This window comes from Coturnix japonica, chromosome 7 (genome assembly GCF_001577835.2).
Source record: "Coturnix japonica isolate 7356 chromosome 7, Coturnix japonica 2.1, whole genome shotgun sequence".
Taxonomy (NCBI): domain Eukaryota; kingdom Metazoa; phylum Chordata; class Aves; order Galliformes; family Phasianidae; genus Coturnix; species Coturnix japonica.
The window spans coordinates 8539404-8552636 of NC_029522.1; the positions used below are offsets into that span (position 1 = coordinate 8539404).

Genomic DNA, 13233 nt, shown 5'->3' on the forward strand with positions numbered 1-13233 from the left:
GATGCCTGGGTTAGAAGCAAGCATTGCAGTGACCTTATGTCCAACCTGGAAGTCATCACAGCATTCAATTTTTGCAAATTGAGGGCTCTTGAGTGCACAGCATTACAAGTTATGGCTTCTCTTAATGTACTATGCAGGCTTTTTCCTACTTGTGGGCTATAATCAGGGATTTAAAAGGTCAGTGTGGTTTTGTGATCTCCCTCTGCAAGCTTTACATGCTTGCCTGTAGCAAGTCAGGGTACGTTGAGTCCATCTTTCCAGATAGCTGAGTGGCAGGCTGTGTTCTGTAGCCCCACTGTGAAAATACCCAGCTGTTAGATGTCAGGAAGTTTCAGCTGCATTCTGTTCAGGAGGTTAAAAGTGGGCACGTCCTCGTATCGTTTTTCAAGTCTGTTCTCCAAATTCTGCCCCGGTAGCGCAAGGGCATAACAAACAAAAGCTGCAGGAATCCTTATAATAAACCCAGATTTCATCCATCGAGCCAACTGAGCGGAGGCTGTAGGTGAACAAAGCGTGGTTTCACACCCCTCCAGGATATTGGGAAAGCATCCTTATCAATTTATTAGCAGGGCAGAGGGATCAGATTAATGTTTGACATTGCTTCTAGCCTGGAAAGCAAGTAAGCTATACTGTGCATGTAAATGTGCAAAGGGCTGGATGCCATCCATTTGTCTTTCAATTTAAAAAGCATCTAGAACGTTCAGAATCCAGTTTGAGTCTTTGAATTTTGTGTTGGCCATACAGCAGCAGTTGCAGCAAGCACTGTGAGCCAGCTGTCCTTCCTGTTTTGGCACAACTCGTGGCGTTGTATTAATTACTTTTACAAGACTTGGAGATGTAACACAGTCAGAATGCAGCTAACTTGCCATTCTTCTCTGTCTCCTGTACGTAAGAACAAAGCATGGAAGGGAATGGGAAGCTCTTAGTGACATGTCAAGCTAACGCACCCTGGTGTAATCTTGCATCAGTGAATGGAGTTAAGAACAAAATGCGTCTTATCTGTTACTGGAAGGATGTAACAAGGTATCTAGCTCCAGGGTGATGATAGAATCACTGAGTATCCCAAGATGAAAGGATCATCCAATCCAGCTCCCTGTGGATGATGGAATAGCCTGGTACCTGGCTAATTGAGCAAGAGTTACAAGATCTGACACATAAGTTTATCAGCCTGTTTCCTGCTGAGCGCCTGTCAAATCTGTGACTGACAGCTCTGTGCAGCTTGCTTGAATTTCTATCTTCATCCAATTTATTTTGTAATTGAGTGAGAGCAGGTGAGCAGCTTCCTGTTCAGAAATGACTGGAGCTACAGATGCAGGCACACCTGTCAGGCAGAGGCAGTGAAGAATTTTCCTAGGTGCACACAAAGAAATTGGGTCAATCAGCATTTTCCACATTGCTTAGAGTCCCTGGTGCTTGGATGTTCCTTGATTAAAGGTGGTGATTGCTTGCTCACACTCTGTTGCATCCAGAGCGTGAGCCTCTGCCAGCACTTGTGGGTAGGCAGCTCGCTTTGACACAGTGTGAAGGGGTAATATCTGACAGCATCTTTAGCTATAAAACCAAGTTTGCATGCAGTTCAGTCAAGCACACTGAACATTTGTTGAAATAGTCTGAAATTTCACTGCTGATCTGCGGTGTGTGGAATAAGAAAGCGGCAGATAAGCAATGCAAAAATTATCCTGGCATCTCTTGTCAGCACCGTGCCGGCACCCACCTCAAACACTGTGTCAGCTGAGCAAAAGGAGGGCAGTGAATGGGTTACAGCTGCCAAAGAGAGGTGTTGTCAGAGGGTGGCTGTTCTCCATGCGATCCAGCACTGTGTTGGCAGGCTTGGGCACAACCTGCAAACTCAAGCATATCATACTGTGCCAAATATGTTGTCAGCAGTATGAATATTCAGTGACAAAATCCATAAAGCCAGGATTTTTTTGCCTTCTGGAGTCTAGAAAGAGCTTTATTTTATTATGCCTTTATTATAGGCATTTACCACATCACATGTATGCCGCTTTCTGTGCGATTGGTGTGAGCAATCAGCAGAGCCCAGAAGTCAGCTATCACGTGTGAGCCCACAGCGTGGTGCTGAGCGTATGATGTGTTCATAGCCTCTGTTCTTGTGGCTCTGCAGTCGCATGGCTGGCTGTGACCATCACAGTCACCATTTGTTAACAGCAAGTGCCCATCTGCACCCATTAACCAAGGACTCAACTGGGTTTCCTCATCAGAGAAAGCTACGTTCTTAAATGATAACTGATTGCTTGATTTCTTCTCCTGTGTTAAGTAGCACTCTCCAGCATGTTGGTTTATGGCCAAGCCCTCTGTTTTTGTGCTTAGATCACATATTCTGATCCCAGCAGATCAGACAGTTGCGTTCACTGTGTTTTGTTTGGCAGTGACTACAGAAGCAATTTAGGATGGTTCTGCAGGCCACGTGAGCCCAGTGGGTACATATTGAGCAGCACTGAAATCTGTACAGACAAGATTGCTAACAGCTGCTGTAGGTAACTGGTTTTCTTGTATTACTGCTGTAAAGCACTGCTCTAATACTGCTGGGGTATTAGCCTATCGCCCAACTAAAAATAAGCCCTTTATAACTTCCAAAGTATTACATTGCTTGTTGTAGGAAACAACAGCTGCTTCTGATTCTTTAATATCATTCAGCATGTGAACCTAGGAGCTGAAATCCCTCTTGAAAAATAAATAGGAATTACATTGAGTAGGAGGAAGAGTCAGTAAACCATGCTTGGATGTCTTTTAGAAGGTAGAACTGGGGGAGCAATGCCTATCCCATTGTAAGAGAAGGTCAAGTTTGCAGCCACCTGAGGAATCTGAACATGGTAGGTCTGTGGGTTCCCATGAGAAGCTATTTTTCAGAACTAAGATTGGACTTTGGCTTAAATCATCACGGTGCTGCACAGCTGAGACTCTTGTGCTAGTGTTTTACTTTCTAACCTCTCAGCAACATTACCCCTTCAATCCAGTGCATGATGCGAGAAACAGGGAATGGTCGGACAGCAAATCGGTGTACGTCTTCAGACCGAGTTCCTAACAGCAACTCACTCTCGTGTCTGCCTGGCTGCTTTAAGTCCTGAATTTTTGGGCAGTCCTTGGCTGGAGGAAAATTGTGTCGTGTGTGGTTAAAGTCAGTGGCTGTTGTCTTAAAAATAAAAAGGAAGGCTGCCATAGGAGGGATGGCTTCCTGAGCAGGGCAGTGCAGCACATGTAGCTACTAAAATAAAAAAAAAAAAGGTGCAGAAAGAAAAGTAAGTTCTTGTCCTGATCATTAGAGCAATCCATCTACATGATCACTGTCAATTACTGTAAGTGGGGAGAGATGCAGAACTGCAGGGCCCTTCAGGTTGTTTCAGGTATTCGGGTTTATTAGAGTGCATTGTGGCTGGGCAGGTGGGGAAAGGGAGGATTCATTTCTAAGCTAAGCTATCTGGTCTTGCACCTAGTGGAATATAAAATAATAGTAATTAGGTGTAGAACAAAAGCATTTCTGTGGAGCTGAGAGTGAAGGAATTACGGAGTTGACAAGGCCATCAATTTTCTCTTCCATTTTTCAATATTTAAAATTATGCTTGTAACAAATTATTCCCATGCTTGGTGCGTCACGGTACGAGTAGATGTGTCAACCTCTGCCACGACTGCTTTTGAAGGATTTCTGTTTTCCCTTGCTTTCTCTGATAGAAGTTGAGTATTGTTTTGGAGACTGTCAGTCTGATGTTCCCACAGCAGCAGCAAAATAATTGGAAGAGATGTAAAATGATGAATACCAATGATAATGAGTAAGGAGATGCTGGGAAATTGTTAGGCAGCTGGCAGGTTACATGAGAAGCTTGTGGTTTTAATTTAACTTGAAGGTGAAGGTCTTGATACAAACATGTATTTCTTCTTCCTTGCTTACATCCAGTGTAACCAAGTAAACAATTCTGAATCACATTAGGAGGCCTGTCTGTTCTGTAACAGTGCTGAGACGTGTTCAGGGGGCATTTCACAGAGCTGTGGAATTGCCAAGGGAGGCAGAACCCCCTGGATGCTCTGGACCAGCCCCTGTGCTCAAAGTAGAGTCAACTGGGGAAGGTCACTCAGCAGGAGAGCATCCAGTGGGATTTTGTCTCCAAGGCTGGAGATCAGCGTTCAGCAGTGGTGGGAGCCTGGCACCCATGCCACGTGAGATGCCTTTGGCCCATGAGGGCACATGGAGCATAGATTTTATTTCATCCAATTGCTGGGGAGGAGACCAGAAGGATGAGGGGAGGACTATCGTGGAAGCTGTATTGTGGTGGGGCGAGGAGAGTAGCAGTGATAGCTTGCAAATCTGTAGGCAGACAGATCTTGTTGTCTTTGCTTGCTGAAGGTATGTTTTGAGGTCCTTCCTTGATTTTGCTGGCTATTCTGCAGCTGTGTGGGCAAGAGTGTGTGGGATGCCAATAAAACACACTGACTAAAGTAGGCTTTATTCTGGTAGAGGGAACTACCCACCAGCAATTCTGACTCCAAGGGGAGTCCCATTACTTCATAGTGATCACAAGATCTGCATATTTTCACATGCATCTGTCTTTTTTGCTCTTCCTTCTTTGGCCATATTTGAATTCATCAGCACTTAGACCGAGGTATGCGGTATTTTATAGGGGATTTTTGCTCGACATGTTCTTTGTCAGCACCACAAGCTCTTGCATTGTTTTATGCTATTCTGATTGCTGTAGAGGTAACTGAAGTCAAGGCTTTGAAGCGGCTGCGGCTTCATTTTGTATTATTAATTCTCAAGGAAACGGTTAAAAAACTACAACAACAAAACCAAATCACTGTCAAATTCTGTGCTGAATCATAGCTGAGTTTGAGGTGTCACTCATTTCATGGCAAGAAATTACAATGAGAAGGAAAGTGCCGACGAGTTTGCTGTGGGACGCAGAGCTATGGGAGAGAGTTTGAGATGGCATGAGTGGTTCTATATATACCCATGGAAACAGTAAGAAGATACTGCTATTTGAAACTCCTTATTGTAAGAAATGTTTTGACAAACGTTATGATGAATCGTTAGAACACTTGAGGAATCCCTTGGTCTTCACTGATACTTCCTCTCTGGCTGAGGTATGTCAGGAGACTTCAGGACAGCTCTCCAGACAGTTCTTCCTACAGGATGATCCCATTAATGTTCACCCAAAAAGTGCGTGTGGATGTCCGTAGGCTACAGCTGGACCTTTTTACTGCCTTTGCCCCTTCTTTAGCTTTGTTTTGTTGTCTCAGTGCCTCTGTTTTACCTGGAATCTCAGCTGGCGCTCCCTGAAATTGCTGGAGTGGATTTGTGTGCTTGAGTTACAATCTCTGTCAGGCTTGTATGTTCCATGGAGCATCAAACCCTTCAGGACAGTTGACCAGTTCCATGTACGTTTTATTCTGCTGCTCTTCTAGAGAGACTCAGAGTGACCAGAATAGATCTGTGCCTCCAGGAACTCTCCAGCCTTTTTGATTTGTGCATCTAAGAATTTAGGACACGAATTAGTATGTTTTTATCTTCAACTTGTTCAGAGCTGGACTTTGTCAACGGCTCAATTGATGCAATTGGCTCTTAGCTCAAGGAAGAGCAGGCAACAGAAAGGCTGCTTGTGCTCGTCAAGACAGGGTATTGTTGCAGCTAACGAGGGGAGGCAAGCCCACATCTCGCTCTCATTATGTTTGCTTCAAGCTGGCATTGCCAGGCCCTCATTTTAATGTTGTTTGCATTGCAGAATATTTGAGTCAGTGCGTCGCTTAGATTAGTGCAGCCTCTTCCTTGCTGCGACGTTTTACATCCTCGTGTTTGAGCTTCTCTTGGACTGGGGTCTGCCTTTGTCCATTGTTGGGTATAAGGTTTCCCACTTAACCTCATTCTTGTGTTTAAACTGATAGCTCCACGCTGGCCCTGGGCATGCTGAGATTTCTCTCGCTAATAGGAAGGAGCTGGTTCTGAATGTTTTCTTCAAGAACAGTACAAAACTGTGACGTGATGGAAGAGTGGGGGCTTCTTGACCTCCTTCAGGTAAAAAAAAAAAAGCAGCTCGCATTTATTCCTGCATAGCGAGCCATGCATCTCCGTCCCCACACTTTATAAGAGAGGTTATGAAACGTGGAAGAATTGCTCTTCTTAGAAGCACCCACAATGTCTTCCTGAGGTATCCAAGCAGGTTTTTTGGGGGAAGCTGCTTAATTTTTGTTACTCGTTTTTTACTGCTTTGATTGCAGCCGAGCTGTCTTAGTAGGAGCAGCAAAACCATCCCAGTCCAAACCCATCTTTGCAAAGGAGTGCACCCTGTGAGTGACTGCATTTATTTATCTCCATGTTTACCATGCGCTTGCTTAGCACAGCCAGTCTCCCTTTTTGATGGGGGTAGTGCTGAAATTGCAGCAGCAACAAGGGATACATATTTCGTTTTCCCCTGGCATTTGTGAATTTAGAGAACGGCACTGCTGCTTTCTTTGGATTTTCCTCCCTGTTTTGTGCTGCATCCGTGACAGCTTTGGAGCCTTCCCTGCTGAGCGTGAAGCGAATTAAGCAGCGTGTGCAAACGAGCAGTGACACAACTGCTAATTGTGCTAACAGATGTAAATAGGAACAAAGAAAGTTCCTCTTCTAATGCTGAGGGTATTTATAGAAACATTACCCACCTTTGATTAAGGATTGAGCTCTTTCTGCCTCCTTGGAATGGATGAAGCTTTTGCAGACAGTTTGACTGTTGCGGAGGCAATGGCAGAAATGCAGATGTTCGAAACCTTTTGATTGACATTTGTTAGGCATGTTGGTGGCTTAGAAGGAAAGCTTCTGTTTCACGTTCTGTAGACAAACGTGTGGCTTTGGAGAAGTCTGTGTGCTGAGCTTCCCCTCCTCGTGCCTCACTGTGTGACCTGGGCACGACTTGGGGAGGGATGACTGGCAAAAGCTCTCTTGCCCAGGCCCAGACAGTTATGTGATTTCCTCTGCTGTGGTCATTTAGCCATTAAGATCTCAGATCCTGAAGACATATCTCTCTTGGGAATGAGTGGCATCCTCACAGGTGGAAGTGCGTTTGTGTAGCGTCTGTGTAATTGGGATGATTGAGGGTGACTGTTTTTTCAGGGCTGCTTCCTGCAGACAGTTCCAACAGCTGTATCAGCAAGGCTCTCAGGAGCAGAGCAGCTTTGTGCTCACTGGTGGAAGCGTAGGTTTGCCTGAGGCCATGTGGAAATGATTCAGAGCAGACCCACTGGTGGTTGTTCTTGCTTCATCAACCTGGATAAAGTGTAAGCATTACAAAGTGATCAGTCAGAGCCCAGGGCAAAGCCTGAGTCACTTGGCTGCAGCAGTAGGACCAGAGGACCTCCAGGAGCCGAATGAAGACTCCTCTTTGGAAGGTGAGGGTGGCGAGGCTCTTTTTGGGGTTTGGACCTTCCTCTGCAGGACTTAGCTGCAGGCCCTGACCACCTCTGCAGCTTTTACACTCCTAAGCATGGCTTTTTCTCTACTGAGCACCTTGAAGTGCTTCGTTCTGCACAGTGCATGTTGGCTCCCCTGAGCAGGCCGTCTAGCAGGTACACATCAGTGCCACCTCTTACATCACTTCTGTGACCTGTCTGTGAGAGCAGCAGTATGGGGGGCTGGGAGGGAGGGGAAATGTCCAAAACCTGATGATGTGGGGGCTACACCTACTTGGTGTGAGTGCGGCGGGGACACTTGTGCTGTTTTTCACCCTCCCTTCTTTCCAAGTCTTTCTTCATGCAACTGAAATGTAATCACAGGGCTCAGAAAGTGTTTAAAATGATGTGGAAGCTGAGCTGTGAATAAAACAGTGCCAAGAAAATCACAGCAAGGTAGGAACGTGGATTGGAAAAGGCCTCATACTAGAGGCTTTTGTGTTCATTCAGCTCCCTTTCTAAAAGACAGTGGAAGTATGGGGGCTGATGGGTGTGAAGACTCATTTTTTTCCTACAGATGGAGAACAAGGGTCGCTCTAAATGTGTTCTATGGGGTCTAATAGGCAAACCTGCCCAATTATCGTGTCCTCCTCCCTGGAGCACTGAGTGGGGCTGTAACCCAGTTTTCAGCACCGTGATACTGTGAAACCTGTTGTGGCTCATATATCACACACTCTTCATCCTCTGATTAATTCCCCCCAGGGTTTTCCTTTCCTTTTTCAGTTGATTGATGCCCCAATATGATTCTCAGCAGATGAAGCAGGGATTTGGGCCAGCATTACTCATGCAGTGCGTACTTCCCCATGGGCCTGCTGTGCTCACGTACCGCTCTGACCTCCCTGCAGCTCATCTCGGGGCAAAGCTGCTTCGGGTCTGCTCCGAAATGGCTTTTTGCTCATCATGGGTCTGAAGCGGGCACTGCCACACTGTGGGTGTCCACCAGCTCTCGCTCATCCCTGGGCTTTTGCTGTCTTCTACTGACCTTCCAACCCAAGCAAGACAGGGCTGCAGGTACCGCTCCCAGGTGCAAAGCCAGCTTTGCTTCTCCCCACCACCCCATGCCACTGGGAAACCCACGGGCAGCACTGGCAGCCTCTTACTCCATCTGTCTGCTATCTCAAAGCTCGCGAAGGAAACGCTGCACCATGAGTTGATGAAAGGCAAATTAAAATTAGATTTCCCCTTTGAAAAGCTTTAAAAAGTATTTCCAGCACTCCCTGATGGCCTTTCAAGGCTTTAATGGCTGGCTGGGTTGCTTCTGATGGGGTGTCATGCGCTGTAGCATCTGTGCTACCGGAGTGAAATGTCACAGCAACAATCAGCCCTCTCCCCTTACAGCAGCCTGTGGCCTGACAGCCCCACTGACAGGGCGAGCAGCTGTCCCAGGAGGGGCAAGGCAGGAGCCCAGCGGATGGGTCGCTGGCAGCAGCACATCTCCCCCTCTTCTTCTCAGCATCCAGACCATGGGATGCAGGATTGAGGATCAGCCTTTGTATGGTAAAAGTAGGGGGCAGAGAGCAGCAAGGCAGGTGCCTGCTGCAAGGTGATGGGTACTTGCATACGCCAACCCCGCTCCTGCTCTCCCTTAGCACTCGTGCAGGATCCCGTGCTCCTCTTTGTCGTGTAGAATATAGACTGCTCTGACTAATTCCTTGCTTCTGAGTATTCAGTGCTGCGCAGGAACAGATGTGCACGTAGGAAAGCGCACACTGTTAATCAGGGACTGTTGAGCCATATGGCATGTGAAGATGGAATATTACAGCTCTGTAATGAGAACCTCCTTCACACAAAGCAAGGACAGTCGTAACACGTTCTCACCAGTGCTGTCAGTTCCTTCATCTGTCAATAACGCCTAAGGGAGGGCGTAGAGTCCTGGAGCACTCCTCTCTGAGCTCCATCTCCTGTGTGTTGAGTTCAGAGGGCCAGGCTGTCCATTAAAAACATGGGTCTTGCTCCTGAGCCACCTGTAGGTACTGTAGTTACAGTGAAATGCAGCTGGCTCTGTCCCATGTCCGGTGGTATTCCTTGGCCATGTTCCCAGCTTGTTTTAGTGACGTAGGGCAGCAGGCACCATGGAGCTCTCTGTTAACTCATTCAGCTCCCAGCAAGTCAGGGCTGTCACCAGCAGTATCAGCAACCCTAGATGGTTGCAAACCCAGAAAAGAAAATGTGTTAGAAAGGGTCTTAATTCAGGTCTTTAAAGGTGGGTGGTGGTGCTTTCTTGCATTGATGTGTGGAATCAGACCCGATGGTCCTTATGGGTCCCTTCAAACTCGGGTTATTCTGTAATCAAGCTCCATTACTTGCTAATACAGTGAGTCTTAGTGTATCAGGTGCAGTGCTGTGACTGACATGCTCCGATGCTGTCACTGCCCAAGGAGAGTCCAAGCGCTTCTTTTGCTGCTGCGAGGGATCAGCCTATAATACCCAGGGAACCCAGCCTGACTGCAAATGAGGTTTCCAGCATGGTTTGCCGTTATGAATAATTGTTCCAGTTTGCAGCAAGGCAGCCCACAACTTATGCAGTGACGTACGGCTGCCTGCTGCACAGCTGTCTTCAACTTCAACACCACCAACCGGAAGAAAATCAGCCGGACTGTGACAGTCCCGTATCCATGTTGTTACCGAAGAAGAAACCCAACTTCATAACTTTTGTCATGTTAAAAGGAGAGTTCAGCATAAATACAGCAAGAAATTGTGTTTGTTGGTTGGAAAAAAAAAAAAAAAAAAAAAAAAGTATATTAAAAAAAAAAGTTGTTTGCTTCCTTTTAAAATGTTGACTCTTCTGAAGCGTGCTGTATATCCTGTTAATGAGGTATGCTTTGAGAAGTTAAAAGAAATCACCATTGGAAATGTAATTAATTACACTTTTTCTTTTTAAACCTTTCACTTAATTTGGGGGGGGGAAATAAAAGGCAAAAGAGAGCGGGCGGGTGTGGGTGGGGGTTTGGAACACCTCAGGTGGGCAATAAAATGGCATCCTGGGAATCCAGTCACAATCCTGTTGCTTTTGATGAGCAGGAACCGTGGGAGCTTCGTCCTGAAGCTGCTGGCGCCAGGCAGAGCGCTCTGCAGAACACAGCGCTGACCGTGCACCCAAACATCGTGGCGTTTGATGTAAGTTCCTTTTTGTCACGAGTCTGGAGTCTTACAGGGCTGTTTGCAGCTCCCTGTTTGGGCCACCGTGGGGGTTTTTTTTGTGCGTGTGAATTAGTTAAAAGAAATACCAGGCTAATCTGTAATTTAAGTGATTGTGTAGGACTGTTAAAATCCCATATTTATTATATTATGTACATACATCTCTCTCTGTGAAAACATAATGAAAGGAGATTTTTTTTGTTCAAGAAATCTGCCTTTGCCCTCAGCTGGGGGTGCAGTGAGAGGGGATAAGTAATGAAAGGGTAGCACCACGCTGTGAGTGGGTGCTTTTCTGTTCTTCTGCTGGTGCCCTCAGCTCCTGCTGCTCACCCTGACCTCGGGGGAATTGTGCAGCAGCTTTTATACCTAGATAAAGCCCAGGAATAAATGTTGGTGTGGTTTCATGCAGAGCATTTGTTGTGTTGTGCAGTGGCCAGGTTGCTCAGCCCCTCCTCTTCTGTTGTGCACAGGGCAGCTGCAGCGGTCACAGCAGCATTGCTGACTTCGTTTCCTCTTGCATGTGCTACTGGGGCCCAGAAAAGCAAGGAGATGATGAGATGTGTGCATGGCACGTGGCAGAAGTGCCTTATCTTTAGAAGACGCAGCCTCTGTGTGTATTTGTAATGAATAGGGGAGCAGCACGTTCTCCTTTAAGCAGGAGTGACTGTAGCAGATCTTTACTGCAAAGTGGTGATGTCAGGGATGGTAGGGAGGAAAGCACACACAAGCAGGTTGGAAAACACATTCCATTTCACTTGTGCCAGGGATGAACCCCTCCACGAGTGCCAGGGGTGATTTGGGGCTGCTCTTGCCCACACTTGGCCCGTGCCCCATTCCAGCAGCCTCCCCACTGAAATCCTCCTTCCATGGGCTGACTGTAATCCCCAGGTCTGTGTTTTCCCCCTCGGCTTCCACATCTCACCTCAGGATCCCTCCCCATACCTCCCTCCCCTGGGCTTCGTTTGGAGGTAAAGTCTTTGGCACACCAAAGGAGACCCATGGGACACCCAGCAGGGCAGCAGGAGGTCTATGGGACCTCAATGCACCCAGACCCCACTTTGTGGAGGAATGCACCAAAGACTGCCACCTGCTTTAGTTCTGCATGTATTTATTTAATTAGGAAAAGCACCTAATTCCCATTGTTCACTGGGGCACCTCTGAGGCCATCAGTGCCACCACCGGTGTCACCCGCCAGTGCGAAGCAGTGACCATCACCCATCTTTCCATCTCTAGTCAGAGCCAGTCTGTAGGTGGGCAGGGGGAGAAGGTGCTTTTCCTGCTGTTACTAAGGATAAAACAACGACAGAAAGGATAAAAAGTGAAGGTTTCATCACCCAGGCTGTGCTCTGACACGCTGTCCTTGTGGTTATGGCACGTCCCAGTGCTGTGCTGGCACCACAGGCAGGACACTGACCCCTGCTGTGGGTTTTTTCCCCGATTTTTCCATTTTTCCCTTTTTTTCCCCCCAGTGATGCTGTGGGCTGCTGGGAGGGAAGCAGGGAAGGGCTGAGCAGAGCTGCAACTCTCTCTCTCATCGCCCAGTGAGCAGCATCCTCACTACCACCAGCATCCCCAGGTCATTAATGATGGATTTTAATTGGAAGCCACCACCCGGGAAGGGCCAGCAAGGATGCAACAGCACCAATGGGGCTCGGCACCCCTGGGATGCTCCTTGGCCAGGCTCTCCCCTGAAAAACCATCTCTAAACGATGCCTCACTGCGTTTGCTCCGCCATACCACCAGCGCGGTCATCAGCAGGGTGACAAGGATGGGCACCAGGATGAAGGGGCAGAGGATGCCGTTGGGGGGGTCACGCAGCGCCCGGCCGGATGGGGAGCAGTTCTTGAAGTAGTGGCTGTGGACGGCAACGAAGAACTCATCCACCAAACGGTTGGGCCAGTAGCAAGTGAGGTTCTCAGCCACCGCAACTGTGCAGTTCGTCAGCTCCCCGTAGGTGCTGCAAGACAGACAGGGCACAGCGGTGACACCAGCGGGGCACCTGGGTCCTCACCAGCCGCCCGCTGCCAGGTGCATCATGCAGGCGCCACTGAAATGGATCCACCCAGCCCAACCATTGTGATGGTAAGTGTTACTGTGCGTTGTAATGAAAGGTAACATGTAATAACCAAGATACAGTATAATATTCCATAGAAGAAATACAGTTGTATGTATGTCAGCAAACATACTTTCTATCGTAGAGATAGTACTTTCTGTTGTAGAGGTGTCTGTATGTGCACACAAATACTTGAGGCTGTGGGTAGCCGGGTACAGAAATGGAAGGTTTCTCTTACTAGTGAGCCTGCTCTCTAAAGGGAAGGGAGAGAAAACAATGTCTTCCCCTGCAAGGTTGCTGTTCAAGACGGCACATCCCGAAGACACTTGGGAAGCCGGCGATAAATAGAAATGCCTGGGGTGTATTCTTAGCAGGGTGACAGCCAGGCGGCCCCTCGGCGGCTGGAGCTGAGTGACGGCTGCAGCTGCAGTGCCATGCTGGTGGTGGGGTGGTTCATTCCCTCCGTTCCCAACACACAGTGTGCATGGAACTTTTAATTCAGATCTGCCTTCCCAAGTAGTGGCAGCTCACACAGCTGGCTACTTTTTGTCATAGAGAGGGAGGCTCGGGCTGCAGGACAGTCTGCACAGGGCAGCGCTGCAGCCAACATT

The 13233-nt window shown here is 47.7% G+C and overlaps 2 protein-coding genes across 5 annotated transcripts in view; one reads left to right on the plus strand and one right to left on the minus strand.

The window, feature by feature from the left end:
* Nucleotides 1-13233, plus strand: part of UBE2F (ubiquitin conjugating enzyme E2 F (putative)) — a 72940-nt gene that overhangs the window by 59121 nt on the left and 586 nt on the right. The gene's annotated exons all lie outside the window — the stretch shown is intronic.
* The window catches only part of RAMP1 (receptor activity modifying protein 1), a 13361-nt gene continuing 10750 nt past the window's right edge, over nt 10623-13233 (minus strand). The window contains exons 3-4 of one of the 2 annotated variants that reach the window (XM_015867990.2): nt 12307-12526; nt 10623-11854 (exon numbers count right to left, since the gene is read on the minus strand). In XM_015867990.2, coding sequence (XP_015723476.1) covers nt 11852-11854; nt 12307-12526 — 223 coding nt within the window. In that variant the 3' untranslated portion in view covers nt 10623-11851. Of the gene's footprint in view, nt 12527-13233 lie in introns of both variants that reach the window. The other variant, XM_015867989.2, reaches the window with a different exon arrangement.